This window comes from Caenorhabditis remanei, chromosome III (genome assembly GCF_010183535.1).
Source record: "Caenorhabditis remanei strain PX506 chromosome III, whole genome shotgun sequence".
NCBI lineage: Eukaryota > Metazoa > Nematoda > Chromadorea > Rhabditida > Rhabditidae > Caenorhabditis > Caenorhabditis remanei.
In genome coordinates this window covers 10,985,262-11,000,533 of record NC_071330.1, presented here as the reverse complement: position 1 = coordinate 11,000,533, position 15,272 = coordinate 10,985,262, and the positions used below count along the sequence as shown (strand labels likewise).

At 37.7% G+C, this 15,272-nt stretch overlaps 5 protein-coding genes across 5 annotated transcripts; 4 read left to right on the top strand and 1 right to left on the bottom strand.

Moving 5' to 3' along the window:
• Positions 1 to 1,241: 1,241 nt before the first annotated feature.
• GCK72_010689 (uncharacterized protein) lies at positions 1,242 to 4,821 on the top strand (the record flags this gene model as incomplete). The annotated part of the gene is made up of 9 exons (XM_003092266.2): positions 1,242 to 1,351; positions 1,401 to 1,615; positions 1,668 to 1,759; positions 1,819 to 2,003; positions 2,507 to 2,896; positions 2,947 to 3,199; positions 3,329 to 4,027; positions 4,071 to 4,309; positions 4,386 to 4,821. The coding sequence occupies 9 exons, from the start codon at positions 1,242 to 1,244 to the stop codon at positions 4,819 to 4,821; spliced, it is 2,619 nt and encodes an 872-aa protein (XP_003092314.2).
• Positions 4,822 to 4,923: 102 nt separating this feature from the next.
• GCK72_010688 (uncharacterized protein) lies at positions 4,924 to 6,254 on the bottom strand (the record flags this gene model as incomplete). Its single annotated transcript, XM_053727995.1, has 7 exons — positions 4,924 to 5,034; positions 5,148 to 5,318; positions 5,367 to 5,461; positions 5,543 to 5,652; positions 5,702 to 5,985; positions 6,078 to 6,166; positions 6,215 to 6,254. The coding sequence occupies 7 exons, from the start codon at positions 6,252 to 6,254 to the stop codon at positions 4,924 to 4,926; spliced, it is 900 nt and encodes a 299-aa protein (XP_053587572.1).
• Positions 6,255 to 6,334: 80 nt separating this feature from the next.
• On the top strand, positions 6,335 to 7,991 carry GCK72_010687 (uncharacterized protein; the record flags this gene model as incomplete). The annotated part of the gene is made up of 7 exons (XM_053727994.1): positions 6,335 to 6,346; positions 6,447 to 6,644; positions 6,693 to 6,774; positions 6,845 to 6,923; positions 6,971 to 7,204; positions 7,252 to 7,787; positions 7,846 to 7,991. 7 exons carry the CDS (start codon positions 6,335 to 6,337, stop codon positions 7,989 to 7,991), a joined length of 1,287 nt encoding a protein of 428 aa, XP_053587571.1.
• Positions 7,992 to 9,769: 1,778 nt separating this feature from the next.
• On the top strand, positions 9,770 to 11,157 carry GCK72_010686 (uncharacterized protein; the record flags this gene model as incomplete). The annotated part of the gene is made up of 5 exons (XM_053727993.1): positions 9,770 to 9,946; positions 10,010 to 10,300; positions 10,348 to 10,634; positions 10,686 to 11,025; positions 11,068 to 11,157. 5 exons carry the CDS (start codon positions 9,770 to 9,772, stop codon positions 11,155 to 11,157), a joined length of 1,185 nt encoding a protein of 394 aa, XP_053587570.1.
• Positions 11,158 to 13,916: 2,759 nt separating this feature from the next.
• Positions 13,917 to 15,026, top strand: GCK72_010685 (uncharacterized protein; the record flags this gene model as incomplete). Its single annotated transcript, XM_053727992.1, has 4 exons — positions 13,917 to 14,065; positions 14,150 to 14,417; positions 14,472 to 14,618; positions 14,667 to 15,026. The coding sequence occupies 4 exons, from the start codon at positions 13,917 to 13,919 to the stop codon at positions 15,024 to 15,026; spliced, it is 924 nt and encodes a 307-aa protein (XP_053587569.1).
• Positions 15,027 to 15,272: the final 246 nt, after the last annotated feature.

Here is a 15,272-nt window from a genome sequence, read left to right as displayed (position 1 = left end):
AAAAAAGAACAGCGTGTATCACATAATTAGGTGTTAGATAACAATCGGGAAGAGACTACACGTGCAGAGGTGTATTTCCGGCAAGAGAGATGACACATGTCGGGAGATCAATCATAAAAGGAAACAGATATAAATATGAGGAACACATAGTGAAAGGATTAACAGTTAGCATAGAAAGTCAGGTGGTACTCAATGAAAATGGAGAGTAATTAGGCAGAGTTGTCACTCATTAATCCCTTTGTGGCGATGATGTGGAAAATAATTCAAAGGCGAACAGGAAGGAAGAACAGACAATATTAAATTGGTGGTTGGGTAATATTGTGAAAATAATTATGATGGGGATTGAATTTGAAGTTGCAGAATAGAGGATCTTCTAAGAAAGAGTAGAGTTCGGAGACTCAAAAAATGAATTCATATTCGAATAATGGATTTGGAGTCAACGATCTGATTTTTCAAAGAGGATAATCTAACATCTAGAAATAATAGTATCTGGCCTCATTCAAATCGAAAACTATCTTGCGGTAACAGTAACAGTTTTGGAGTATCATCTTCGTACGGCTTTTATGAAGTCAATATAATAATAACAGTTTGGACACAGTTACTGCACAATTTGGAAATTGTCGGGTTACCTCATTCAAAACATTTTATTGATTTCTAGGGGATTTGAACACAAAAGTTGTGAATTAGAACAGATTTAGTCAATTGATGAAAAATAGCCTCTAAAATTGTGTTATTTTCTGGGAGACCGCACAAATCGGGAAGAAACGGGATCGGGAAGAACGCTTTTCCGCATGTTTTAGTGTTTGAAAAGAAAGAAAACCCAATAATTTTTTGTTTATTTTAGTTATTTAGCTTATTAATGGTGCGTTTTCATGTTTTTGGATTGATTTTACGAAAATTCGCTATGCGAAAAGTTTCCAACACTACGGTATATCGAGTGAAATTCAAAGTTCTCATCAAAAACAAGTAAAGACACCTTTAAAAGTGAAAATAATTATACAATGAACCTTTTCAAACGACAGTTTCTTTCATTTCTCTAATTTTCAAAAAAGAGTTCTTCCACACCCATGCTATCCCTTCACCTCTCATCGCCAAATCCCTGCCACCTCCTTTATATTCGAATTCGCGCCCTTTTCCCATTTGGCTTCCTCTGGTTTCCATGACAACCAGGCACAGCAACTCAATATTCTCCCCGTTTCTCTCATTTTTCTTTCCGTTTAATTCCCTTTGAATCTGTCAAAATGGATCATGATTTCGATGTGGATCCGAATGATTCGGAAGAACGTAAGAAGTGGGGACACAAGGACGTGGAGCATTGGAGAGCTGTTTCGAATGTTCACTACTATGCGAGGTTCGTATTTTTCTTATAATTATTTCTATCTGAATACTTGTTTTTCTAGAGAAGGTTACTATGGAACTGCAATACTTGTATGTGATGGAAGACTGGCTACAATCCAAGATGTTCCTTTATCAATTCTCAAAGGAGTTTGTTTGACTCTTTTGGGAAAGATACCTGAAGCAATTCGTCAATTAGAGGCATTTTCGGCCGATAATGACTATGCATTAGGAGCATTAAATGCATTGAAATGGGCACATTCAAGTGCTTTCAATCCAGGTATCACATTTTCGAAGATTTGATTGCAGTGTGTGTATTTCTTAAATTTTAGATAACAAATCAATCGTGGAAATCGAAACAGAAATTTCAACAAGAGCAAGAAATGAGAAGACCCCATACACTTCGTATGCATCTGCTTCAGAAGTCAGTTTCCGATTGAGAATCTTTAGATGTTCCACGATACCCAACTACAATCTTTATAGGTTCTTTATTTCGCAGGAGAGTTTCAAAAAGCGAAGCAAATGTTGGACATTGCGAGAAAAAGAGCAGCTGAGAAACACGCGAAACACTATTGTTTGATGGGATGGATTGATTTGGGACTGGGAAAAAAACAAAAGTCAACTCAGGAACTTTTTGAGAAAGCTGGAGGACAGGAGTATCCAGATGGGTCAGTGGTTGGAGAGTGCCGCCCAAAAATCTTTCATATTTTGCCTTTTTCGGTTGAAAATGGCCAACTTTGAGAGCGTGTCATAGTAAAACTAACTGTCCCACAAAATAAATTTCTATGGGATTGAGCAGAGCAAGAGTAAATCTTCATTTTTTTAAGTTGACAACTTTTTTGTACAACCACTCCCTATAGAGTTATAGTAATTTTAAGTCAATATGTCAAAAATCGCACTATTTTGCACTGAAATGTGAAGATTTGAAGGAGAAATTACTTTGTCGATATGTAACTCTCTAGGAAGCGTCCGTACAAAAAAGTTGCAAAATATGTTAGATTTTTGGCCGGCACTGTCTTTGCTCAAGGAGTCAAACATTAAGTGAATTCAATTTTTGTTGAATGTGGGAGACAAGTGAAAACTTGTTAATATCAAACAGGTCTTTTCTATAACTAGTTTCAACCGTTATCAGAAAAAAAGAGAGCTGCATCCTAAACTCTCTAAATTCCAGAAACATTGGAAGATGTCGAATTCTCGAAGGCCATCACTCAGCAACAGAAATGAAAGTTGCTGCTAATGAACTTGCAATCTCAACTATCCATTTCCTGCCAGGACACATCGAGAAGGCAAAGGCTTCAATAATGTTAAAGGACTGGAAAGGAGTGATGGATTGCATAATGAATGCAGATCAACCAGAAGGAAGTAATCCATATATTGAAGTATTGAGGACAGTTCATGGAATATGTTATGCTGGAGAAGTATCTCAATTGAATAGAACTCTCCAATTATTATTGAAGAGTCTGGATGAGAATGAGCCAACTAATCATGCACTTTATGCAAGAGTCACGAAGTTGATTGTATCAATAAGCGGGAAAAATGATAGAATTTTGAGATATTCGAGGTATTATTTGAAGCAGCTGAGTTCAATGAATTCACGTTTCCCAATTCCAGAGACTTCTTGGTTCGCGCTCTGAAGATATCTCGGAAGCCAGACTACGTGGCACTTTCAACGAGAATCGCATTCGGATTGGGAGATGCGAAAGAGGTTTCAACACTGTCACAAGAGCTTGTTGCATTGGATTGTGAAGATTCATACGCTGTTTTGTCAAGTATTATCTCAATGTTGATGGTCAGTCGGGTTTCTGATGCGAGAGCACAATTCGATATTCTTCCGTCGGCTCATCCTAAGTTATTGGAGTCACCGGTGAGTAGAAAGAAATCTGTTGTGGGCTGGAGAGAAGAGCTAAAAGTCTTCGGAATGTTCTCATAAAGAATCATTCCTTTCATCCTGCATCCGGTGCTTCAATTTTTTTTCCAAAACCATGATTTTCAGCTCTACTACCTAATTGCATCAGTTCTTGCCAAACAAAGCAAAGACAAATCGTTTGAAAACTTCCGTCAACATATAGAAAATCTCGTTGAAATGCTCCGAAATCAACTTCAATCCTTTCCATTCGGACTGGATTATCTTGCATTATTTAGTTCAGATCTTTTGTATTCTGCCGTCGAACAGTGCTTTGATTTCTATCCATTAGTTCCTGTCAAGGCTCCAGATGAAGTGATGAAATTGACGGCGAAAACACTTCAAATGATCAATGACGTGGCACCTGGACTTGCTCATTGTGCATTACAACTGGCACGGAATGCTTATTTGTGTTCTAATACGAATGCGGCTGAGAAATGGATAAATAAAGCGTTGGAGAAGGATGATTCACTGGCAGATGCACATATTCTGAGAGCTCAATTGATATTGGATCGAGGAGGAAAGATAACAGATGCAGACGATGCGCTTGTAACCGGTTTGAACTTCAATTTCAAGTTGAGAGAAACTTCATTATATCATTTGATCAAATCGAAAACTTTCAAGAAAAAAAATGAGAATGATGAGGCGATTAAAACATTGAAAATGGCATTACAAATACCAAGAAAGGAGGCATCGAACAATTTATTCCTCCCGAAAGAATCTGCTGACACTCACAAGATTTCAGTTCAACTGGAGTTGATTGACACGTTGCAACAGACAAAGAGAATCGTGAGTTCGCTTTTATCTCGCATGAAACTGTTTGAAATTCCAGCAAGACGCTGAAAACACGATGGCAGATGCATTGGCTGAATGGGCGGGACAACCTGAACAAGATCAACTTATAATTGCTCAATCTCAATTGTATCTAACGAAAGGACACGTTGAAAAAGCGTTGTCGATACTGAAAAAGATACAACCAGGTCAATCGAATTTTCATTTATCAAGGATAAAAATGGCTGAAATTTATCTGGAAGAGAAGAAGGACAAGAGAATGTTCGCTGCTTGTTATAGGTATGTGGGAAGAGTATCTTTAAAACCATATTCTATTCAAGTTTTTGAATTTCTGGAAAACATATTTCATTTCCAGAGAACTTCTAAAAGTAGAACCAACACCTGGATCATATTCTCTACTTGGCGATGCATTTATGAAAGTTCAAGAGCCCGAAGATGCCATTAATTTCTATGAACAAGCATTAAAAATGCAATCAAAAGATGTCCAATTGGCTGAAAAGATTGGAGAAGCCTACGTGATGGCTCACTTGTATTCAAAAGCTGTCAATTTTTATGAGTCTTCCATGAACATTTATAAGGATAAGAATATGAGATTGAAGTTGGCAAATCTGTTGTTGAAGCTGAGAAACTTTGAAAAATGCGAGAAGATTCTACGAGCTCCGTTGGAAAAAGAGCCGGAGCCAATGGACACGGAGACAATTCAGACGAATATTCAGTTCTTGTTACTGCTGGCAGAGTGTCATGAGATGATTGATAATGTTCCAGAAGCAATGAAAGATTTTGAGAAGTGAGTTATACTCTTTTTGTTAGTTTCCATGTGATTGTCTTTAAAAGTAATTCATTTTCAATATTTATTCGTGATTTTAAATAACTGTCATTTCAGTTCTCAATTCTCATTTAGGGGCTTTGTTTGCTTCATTTTTCTGCTCCTCCGCCTCCTGGTCATCCTCCGTTAGTTGCTCTTTTGTCTCAAAGAGAACACATTGATCTGGTCTCATTTTGATCTGAAAGCACCGGAATAATAACTCGTTTTTTAAAATGATTATCTCAAAAACAGTAGTGATCTAACTTGTGAAATTACTTGAGTTAAATAGACACCCCTTCTGTATCTACTCACACGTGCATCTGGTGCTGCTCTCTTCTCAGTAGATTTCTCCGATTCAGGAGATTTCGGAAGTTTGGCATTTGGATTTTTCTCTTCATTCTTTCGAACATTTTTGAAGCGAAGCTCATGCTTTGCGCAAGCCGCCTGAAGCTCCTTTTCCAAATCTTCAACTTCTTTTGGATCCTGAAATTGAACGGTGTTCATCTCTACAGAGAACTCCTTTTTTCTTACTTTGTCATTGTCGACGCATCCTTTATAAGCTACCTGTTTCGGATCGAAAATCATATCGGTAGCAGCTACTCGAACGACACGATCATGCATCACCGCTAGAAAAGTTCAACATTTTTTGTAACCCCCCTGAGCGCTGCGAAAAGCTCTCCTACGGACGATGGAAGTGATAAACTCACGAGTCTCGATATCTTCAATCGTTACATCCATTTCACCGCAATTTTCAGCTTTCATAACTAGGAGATCTCCAATATTTTTCAAGGAGCCGTTTCCAGTTTCATCATTCGGTCTGAAAGTTGGAAAAGTGAGTCCCCAGAGAGACGATTTCCATATCTTACGTCGGTCCATTCTGTGTTCCGTCCATCGGTTTCGACTGTCCTCCCGACTCTTTTGCATCAGACGGAGTACTTTTATCTGATTTCTTATTCGAAATCTTACTCAACTTCGACTTCTTTTTCTCCCCTGGACCACTCTCAACACTCTTCTGCTTTTGTTGAGATTTCAGCACATCGTCTGCTGATTTCTTCTCCACAACTTGCTTTTCTTTGCTCTTCTGTTTGTTCTTTTTGGGCGGCGGACCCATTGTCGATTCTTCAACCAACTGCTTTGAAGCACGAGTAGCCTAGAAAAGCTTTAGTAAAGTATCAACTTCTCAATAACCGAAAATACAGTCAAAACTGTGTACGTTCTGACCCTCCTGCGGAATTTACGTACCGTAGTGACTGGTTTTTTCTTTTTGGAGCATTGAATGATGACAGAAATGCACGTTAAGTATCCAATCAGCACTTCGATTGTTAATCTTACTAAAACATTAAAATCAGAAACATTTCTTCTGAAAAAGAGAAACTTACTGAACATTGTTAGTGTGTAAACTTGAGCAATATCCAGCATGTCGGAATAAAATGAAAACTGAGCTTTTTTATTCATTTGAACTTTATAATTGGGGTTTTGGGATTGTATTTGTGGATAAAATGGGAGATCACGTTTTATTTTTTCAGAGCCAAATCTCTAAACAACCGTATTCAAGACAAGGCAAACACGGCTGCCCTCAAGAAAGAAGGGGCCAGAATCTGTAATCTTCAGGCTGAACTTCTTTATCGTCGCCGTGAATTCTCCCAAGCAATTGACGTTTGCAAACAAGCACTACAGTATCACGAGACTGATTTAAAAGCGAACTTACTTTTGAGTAAAATATATAAAGAAGAGAATAAATGGACATTGGTACTTCAGCCATGTCAGACTGTTATTCAAGTTGATCCACACAATGATGAGGCTAATTCGGTGGGTTTTGGAAGTAAAGTTAGGGAAAAAGAACATTGAGGATTTTAGATTCTGGCAGATTTCTATTACATAAAGAGCGAGGCTGACAATGCATCAACTGGATACACAGCGTTGTTGAATAAAAATTCACGTGAGTTTGTCTGATTGTACCTGTCGCTAATAGACCGTTTTGCACCGGGGAACGTCAAATCATTTTTCAGAACACTGGCATGCATTATCCAGAGTTGTCGAGTTATTCTGTCGAAATGGAGAACAACTCACCGCTGAAAAATACTTGGAGTAGGCCTAACCCGATTTTTGAAATCTCAAAAACTCTGATATTTCAGCAAAGCAAAAGAAGTGAACCCTCGATGCGTAACTGAATCTGGTTACAACGTTTGTCGCGGTCGTTTCGAATGGTACACTGGAGATCAGAATCAGGCGCTTCGGTACTATTCAAGAACAAAAGATAGCTGTCCGATATGGAGAGAAAAAGCGTTGTATTACATGATTGATATATGCTTGAATCCAGATCATGAGATTATTATTGATGCAAATAGCGTTGAGAATCCAGAGACTACGTGAGTCGGAAGAACATCAACTCCTTTCCAATTGAATTCATTTTCAGAGTAATCGAAGAAGCGAGTGAACAACAGAAATTAGCTCTTCATTATCTGGATTTACTCGGAAAACTTCCAATAACTGATCGATATCTTCTTGCTCAAAACTTTATTCGAATGCATACAACAGACAAATCAAGTATCCAAGCAGCACTCGAAGAGTTCAATAAGATGGCATTTAATGCAGATCGAACTCAAATTGTGAATGTTGGAGCAGTGTTTGGAGTAGCCAGAGGACATATGCTTCTGAAACAACTACAGAAAGCAAAAACAGTTCTGAAAATGGTGATTGGAAGAATTTGGAACTTCGATGATAGTGACTATCTGGAGAAGTGTTGGTTGCTGCTGGCAGAGATATATGTTAACCAGAATAAGACTGATCAAGCAGTCCCTTACCTGGATTTGGTCTTGAAATACAATTGTAATTGTCTGAAAGCATTCGAAGCATATGGATTTATGAGAGAGCGAGAACAGAAGTATGTGGAAGCTTATAAGATGTACGAGAAGGCATTTGGAGCAACGAAAGAGAGAAACCCAATGTTTGGTAAGTTCAGGATCCAAACATGCTAACTGTATTATCTTCTTCTTCTTCTTTTTTCCAGGTTACAAACTCGCTTTCACATATCTCAAAGCCCGTCGTCTCTTCCCCTGCATTGAGACTTGTCAGAAAGTTCTTGACTTGAATCCCCAATATCCAAAGATCAAAAAAGAAATTATGGACAAGGCAATTGCTTTGATAAGAACCTAAACCGCCCTCTGATTCATATATTTTTTCTGTAATACATCAACATAAATATTTATCAAAGTTATGCTTTTCAAGTGTTCCATTTCTACCTCCCACTCAGGTCAGAGAGCAGTCCGAGACAGTTTTAAACCTTTGTGCTCTGACCTAAAATTCGAAAACTCTTTCTCTCTTTTTCTTTCTTATCTCTTCTGATCGGATCTCTGTTTTTTCTCCGAGTACCTCTGCGTCTCTTTAGTTCCAGTGATCTCTGATTCATGCCACTTGGCTCATTTTTCTTCTCACAAAACTTTGAAATCTATTGACTTGTCTCAAAGAAAAAAGATAACCCCCGAGAGTCATCTTCATCTATTTTTCTATTTTCATTCCATCTCGATTGGGACTTTTCTCATTTGATTTCATGTCATTTGAACGTCTATCCGTTATCCTCAATTTCGAAATGAGCTGCCCGACTTTTAGATGGTTTTTTAGTCTTTTTTGTCTTGTGTCTATCCTGATATTTGCAATAATTGTCGAGTGGAGAAAAGAGAAAAGAGCGAGAAGCAACTACGACACTTATTCGGAAACAGTGATGTTGTACAACACACAAGAGACAACATTCCTTGTTTGAATACACTTTTTCTTGCAAGATTTCCACAAGGAGTTTCCCAATCTTTTGTAGAGAATCTTACAGTCTTGTTAGAACATTTTGTTTCAGAATTGCTCTTTTTTCAAAGATGACATGCAACGTGCAGTTGTAGTTTTGAATTGTTTTTGAAAAATATTGAATTTATTTTTTTTTTGCAAAAAAGTCGAATTTTCGACTATATTTTGGAACATCGGTAAGAGCTGAAGCGTACGAGAATTTTGGAAAATTTTGACTATTTTTAAATGAAATATTCGAAGAAATTTGTGAAAAAAAATGCGCACATTTCTTGAATTCGGGGAAAAATATTTTGTCAGCCCGGCCCAAAAACTTACATCAAATGTTGCCTTTTATTTAGAGCATCAAATTTAGATCTCTCCCAAATCCTAAATTCTAAAAAAGTGTTCTTCAATCTATCCGTTCCATGACGTGGCGCCAGTTCGGTGGGGCGGGTGGTGGCGGAATGCGGTTTTGGTAAACACTGTGCACTAATTGATAACGAGGAAAAAAGTGACGTGGCAAGAAAAAAAGAGTTTGAGTGGATGGATATGGATGTATTAAAAGAGAATGGAAGAGCGGTGCATGCACAAAGAGAGACCGCAATTTGTTCATTATTTCATTTGTATAGATGGCTCAAGACTTTTATTCAAGACTTATAACTTTTATTCATTGAGCAACTAAAAACTCGAAACTCTTCCCAACTTCCAAATTTTCTGGGTTTCCCCCTGATCTTTGCTGACAAATCTGATCTATCATTGATCATCTAAACAAACACTTTTAGTTTCGTTTTCTTGTGTTTTTTGAAAATTATCCCCTCCTCCTGCTCCTCTTCTCTTTTTGATGTTTCTCTCTTGTATTTTGGTGCTCTCTTGATCCAATTTATTCTATTTGCAAACTTCTGTCTATCTCTTTTCCTTCCCGATTTATACTCATTTTCTATTTGTTTTGTACAAAAGATACTTGTGAATGAATTACCCCCTTCTCTGCCGATCCTCTCAATGATCACTCTGAAAACAATCACCAACGCCCAGTTTTCTTTTTTAAACATTTTAGTTTGGTTTCACTCACTTCTCCACATTTCTCATTTTTTCAGCGAATCCATTTTATACCCACATATACTCTAATATCAACTCGATCATCTCCTATTCCAACGACAGAAATGTATACGTGTGGCAATCGAAAAGTGATTCCAAATATGCCGGATTTGATACTCCGGAAAATATTCGAACAATATGATTATCCCGTTTTATGTAAAATGGAAAGAGTTTGCAAACGATGGATGAATATTATCAATACGAAATTTAGGAAAGAGATTCATGAAGTTTCTATTGAAAGGGTGAGTTGACACGATATTTCGATTCTGGATGCCAATTGGAACCCTAAATAGTCTATTTTTCAGCTGGGATCAATGTTCCCTCAAGCCCATCAATGTGTTCCATTCCGTCGTCTTACCATCAGTTGCCCATCGGATTCCCATGATTTTCTGGCTGGCGTATTCCGTCGTAGCCGTCTCTCGTTCATGAAAATGACAACTGATTTGAACTTTCTTGCTGGTATTGATCAGATCCACGTTGCCAAGGACACTGGTCGCCGTTATTTCTCAAATGTCGAAGACTTGTGGCTTCTGATTATTCATCCAGATGACGATGCTACTCAACGATTCCTCAATATCGAGGGAACTCTTTTCAGTGTAAGTTTTGAATTCTATTCGTAAATTTTTAAATCTCTTCGTTCCAGGAACTTCAACAACTGACTCTCCAAGTTCATGTCGACCCTCGTTACTTCAAAAACGTCGGAGAAATTGTGAAAAGTTTCATCCTTCGTCATCCGAAATCAAATATAAATTTGGAATTGCATGCTGAGAAATCGATGCATATTCTGAACCAATTGAGTGCTCTTCCCTCACTTCCGTTGTATAAAATCAAACTAATCTGCACGGATTTCGATCAACCTCAATTGAGATTGGATCAACTGTATGGTGTTATGAGGGAGCAGAATATTCAAGCGAAGAATATCACTATGAGGTGAGCAATGACTGAAATTATCAACAATCCGAAACAATCTGAAATTTGCAGAGACTGGTCTCTATTTGCTGATGGCACGACTCCTGTCTCCTACAACCCATTGGACACTTTCAGAATCTCTTCGTGTTCGATTGAAACCGTTGATAATTTAGTTAGAAGTCTCCAGATGACAGCTTCTCAATCAACTCAAGTAGATGGTGTTCCACCGGCAAAGAAAAAGAAAATTGTGAAGAAAAAGAAAGAAACGGAAGTTGTGACTGAAGAGGGATTGGTTCCAAAACCAAAGAAAAAGATTGTGAAAAAAGTAGTGAAGAAGAAGAAACCAGTGGTTTATATTAAGAGATTGGAGGTAGCTGGCCAGTGTACTCTTCATGGACTCACTTTCTTGCAGGTAAACAGGATATACAGACACACAGACAGATTTTATATTCAGCAAAAAGCTCATACTGAATTGGAACGTCGTCTGACTACAGTAATTCCCGGATTAGACGTAGATTGCAGTGAAATATATTATTGTTGGTAGATGCTATTTTCAGTTTTCCCTATATAATATTTTTGTATTTGGTTTTTTGAACCGGGTGTTTAGGATTTACATTTATTTTGAATTTTTCATATTTTTCACTCGAATACATATTTAGAGTTGATCAGATAAAACTTATTTTTACAATTTCAGATATTCAGTATGTGCGTTCATTCGTTCGACATTTGATCACTAGTCACTTATATCCGGAAACAGTTTCCCAATATCTAGACATAAGAAGGTCAGAAATGTCTTCATATTAATCAATCATTGTTTCGCACATTGAAGTGTTAAGAGACACTTCGTTAGCCAGCGGTGGTCTTTCGAGTCTTCTCCTTCTTCTTGACACTTTTTACACAGTTTTCTCCGTATCGGTTTATCCGATTCATATATTGAAAAAAGATGTGATAACACAGTTATTTTCTTTTCTCCGAAGTTTCGCACCGGGTTGATACGAGGTGTTAGAAGACGAATGATCCGTGAAAGTGTCGATGGATTTCTACGCTTTTTCTCTTCTTGATAACATTCGATTGAAGAAATGAATGTACCAGTGAGGAACAATTTAGCATCTTCAAATGTCGATGGTAGCTGGTTTTGGATGGTCTTGAGAGCTCACAGAATCATCACAGTTCAAATGAACCCTTTCTTTCCGAACAATTACCATAATAACATGTTTCCATCCTCTCCTAACCCAATTGGGGCATGTTTGATGAACAAATGGATCGTCTCGGTTTCAAATTACAAAACTTATTTATCCTGTTAATCACCGGTTGCACACTGTCTTTCTCAATACATTTCTGCTTATTTAAGTGGTAAATGGTTATATGAGAACATTGCACACTTGTTACGTGACAATGTGCAATATACTACTGTAGATACTGTAGTTAGAATCGAATAATACAACTGTTGTCGAGTCTTGCTCTGAAGACTTTCTTTCTTCCATTTCTTACGCTTTCTATAGTCTTCTCTCTGTATATTATCCCTTATTTATCCATAAACAAATATCACAGTGGCGTGCCACCTTCTGAATTTGACCGTAGAGAGATTATCCTCAAAATCAGGAGGTCAGTTGACACGTGGATCAGGTTACTCAATTGGTATACAAACTCAAGAAGTGTTTGGAAGGAAGAGGGTAATCAGACACTGTTATTGGATAACTATTACGTAACTGTGAGCGATAACGTGACAAATAAACTATGGAATAGGCTGAAGAGTCAATGACTGGAGAGAGGAAGTTGTGGTGTGGAAACATGGGTAGTGAGATTAGGAAGTGTTAGTCGAATGAGTTGGTGATTAGGTGGAGAACAGGGTAATTAAAGACAGGGGACAACGCATAAATTATACGTGTTGAAAACTTGCAGCTTGTAGGTTTCAGGTTTCGAACCATGATCGAGGTAGTTACGCTGTAGAAAAGTCGCCAATATATAATCACCGTTACCCCAAATTTGGTCATAGGTATTTTCGACTACGAGGAGTCCATTTCTGCAGTCAAAACCTGCTAAATGTCTCTGTGTGGCGAGTTATGAGCTCTCAAACGTTGTATATGGTTAAGATTTTCACATGGAAATCCAAATCGGAAAATAGTATACGCAAGATGTTCTTATTTTGCAACGTGCGCACACAGGTAAACCGTTGGGAAACACAAATGGAACCGCGCGGTGGCGTATATGGGGCTGATTTGGAATTCCATGTGTAAAAGCTTAACCCTATGAAACGTTTAAGAGCTCATAACTCGCCTCACAGAGACAATTAGCAGGTTTTGACTGCAGAAATGGACTCCCCGTAGTCGAAAGTATCTATGACCAAACTTATAGATCGTTTGAAAGCCGCGTATCCAAAGACTTCCCTTGTGAGTCCTGTTACTTTTGTAACGATTTTCTCTGACTCTCCCCCAGCACCTTATTCCCAATTACTGTATCTACCTCCTCTTCCGTCTCAATTATCTTTTACACCTATTTCTCCTTCCCTCCAGGTATAATCACCTCCAGATATGAATCTGTGGGAAAACTGACGGGGTGTGAAGAACAAATGGATGTTATCTGTTATGTACACTTTCGTTCCGGAATACTTCAAAACTGTCTCTTCACGAGCCTTCTGTATAGTCACAACGATGTGTTTTCCTCATCATTCTTTTCTTGAATGACTCATAATGTATAGTGAGGGAGGAAGGGTCCTATAAGACAATTGAAGACGGAAGGAAACGACAAAAAACAATGTTATTGCTTTGAAACTTTTATTATTAATCATTGGTTTGCGTATTCTGAAAAGAAGGGTTTCGAAATTATGGTCATATTGTGTATTAGCTACTGTAATCCCCAAAAGTGGAAATTGTCGAATTTCATAACTTTGAAAGATCATAACCAATTTTCTATTGATTCCATAAAATTTTAAATGAAAGAAGCATAAATATTTTTAGAAGAAAAGCTACTTTCTTGAAATCGCTTGTAACTTTAGTCAAAGCTGCTTGAACTGAGTAGAAGCTACTGGCCGTCTTTTCAATTTTCTTCATTTCGTATCATTCTTTGATGAATAATAATTAACTTCTCGAAATGGGTCTTGTTTGAAAAAAGTATTTTCTACCGTAATCGTTTCCAAGCAGAATGATAAAATATATTCTTCTCCTCTTCCCTCAACAAGTTCCTTTCACGTCTAGGCTCCGCCTCCTCCCAATATATGGTCAAGTGGGCGGAGTCGAGTATTAGTTGTTGTCTCCGTTCTGTCAATCAGAAGAATACTTTTATTTTGATTCAATATTTCCTGTTATGTCACTCATATTATCAGATCTTTCATTATTTTGTCCGAATAATGAAAAGTCAGTGGATGATAATCCTCATGCTGAATTAGAAAATCAAGATTTGTGGAAGGCTTTCTCGGATATTGGAACGGAAATGGTTATCACGAAAGTTGGAAGGTATGTGAGTTATGAAACGTTTATTCAAAAAAACTCGACTAGATATTCATAACAAAAAATCATTTTGAGATCATTCATTTCCAGACGAATGTTCCCAATCTTGCGAGTGAAATTGAGCGGATTAGACAAGAAAAGCAAGTACATCGTGATGGTCGAATTGGTTCCATCGGATCGTTATCGATATAAATTCACAAATGGAGAATGGGCTGTATCTGGAAAAGGGGATTTACAATCAGTCAGAGCTCCGATCGTTCATCCAGACTCACCTCAATACGGAGATTCGTGGATGACGAATGGAGCATCTTTCAAGATTTTAAAGTTGTCGAATGATCCGTATAATACAAGTGGACATGTGAGTTTTCATTACTGAAATTTCAAAACATTTAAAACGTTCAATATTTTTCAGACTTATCTCAACTCCCTCCACCGTTACTATCCACGAATTCATATTGTTCGATGTGACTCCTTCGACAAAATTATCATTTCAAGCTTCAAGACGTTTCACTTCAAATATACAGATTTCATTGCTGTAACTGCTTATCAGAATGATGAGGTAAATAGGGAAATGTTCACTTTTTTAAAGCTGATTTTGAGATTTCAGATTACAAAAATAAAAATTGCAAACAATCCATTTGCCAAAGGATTTCGACCGGAGAACAAGGAGCGAGCAAAGAGAAGAATTCGGATTTCCGAAGTCCCTCCGTCCTCAGAAGTTGAAGAGCCATCAACGAAAAGGTTAAAAATCAAAGAACCTGCTCCCGTTGCCGAACCTCCATCTCCTATTCCGACAGTGCCAGTTGAAATGTTGGCTCAATGGCAACTGGCAATAATGTCCTCGTTTGGAGGAGTTCAAACTGCTCTCCCGAGTTCTGAGGCCAAGGAAGAAACTGCTGTTGTTGTTCCTGTTCCAGTAAAGAAGATTGGATTTGGTGTCAGTGATTTGCTGGGAACCTCTTCTTGAACTTTTCTAATTTCACTTGATCTCTCGAATTTCCATAACTCTGGTTGTGTACGGGCCTTTTTATTTTATTTGGAAGAATTGTTTTGATTATTTCTGATTTCTGAATTTTCTTTTCTTCTGCCTGGTTTTCTAATAAAATTGTTATATTAGTCAATTCTTTTTGGTTATATCGAAACTTAATGGCAAGGGACAGTTTTTGTTAGAGTATACAGTATTATAAGTTTACAAATTAATCACCTCCTGCCA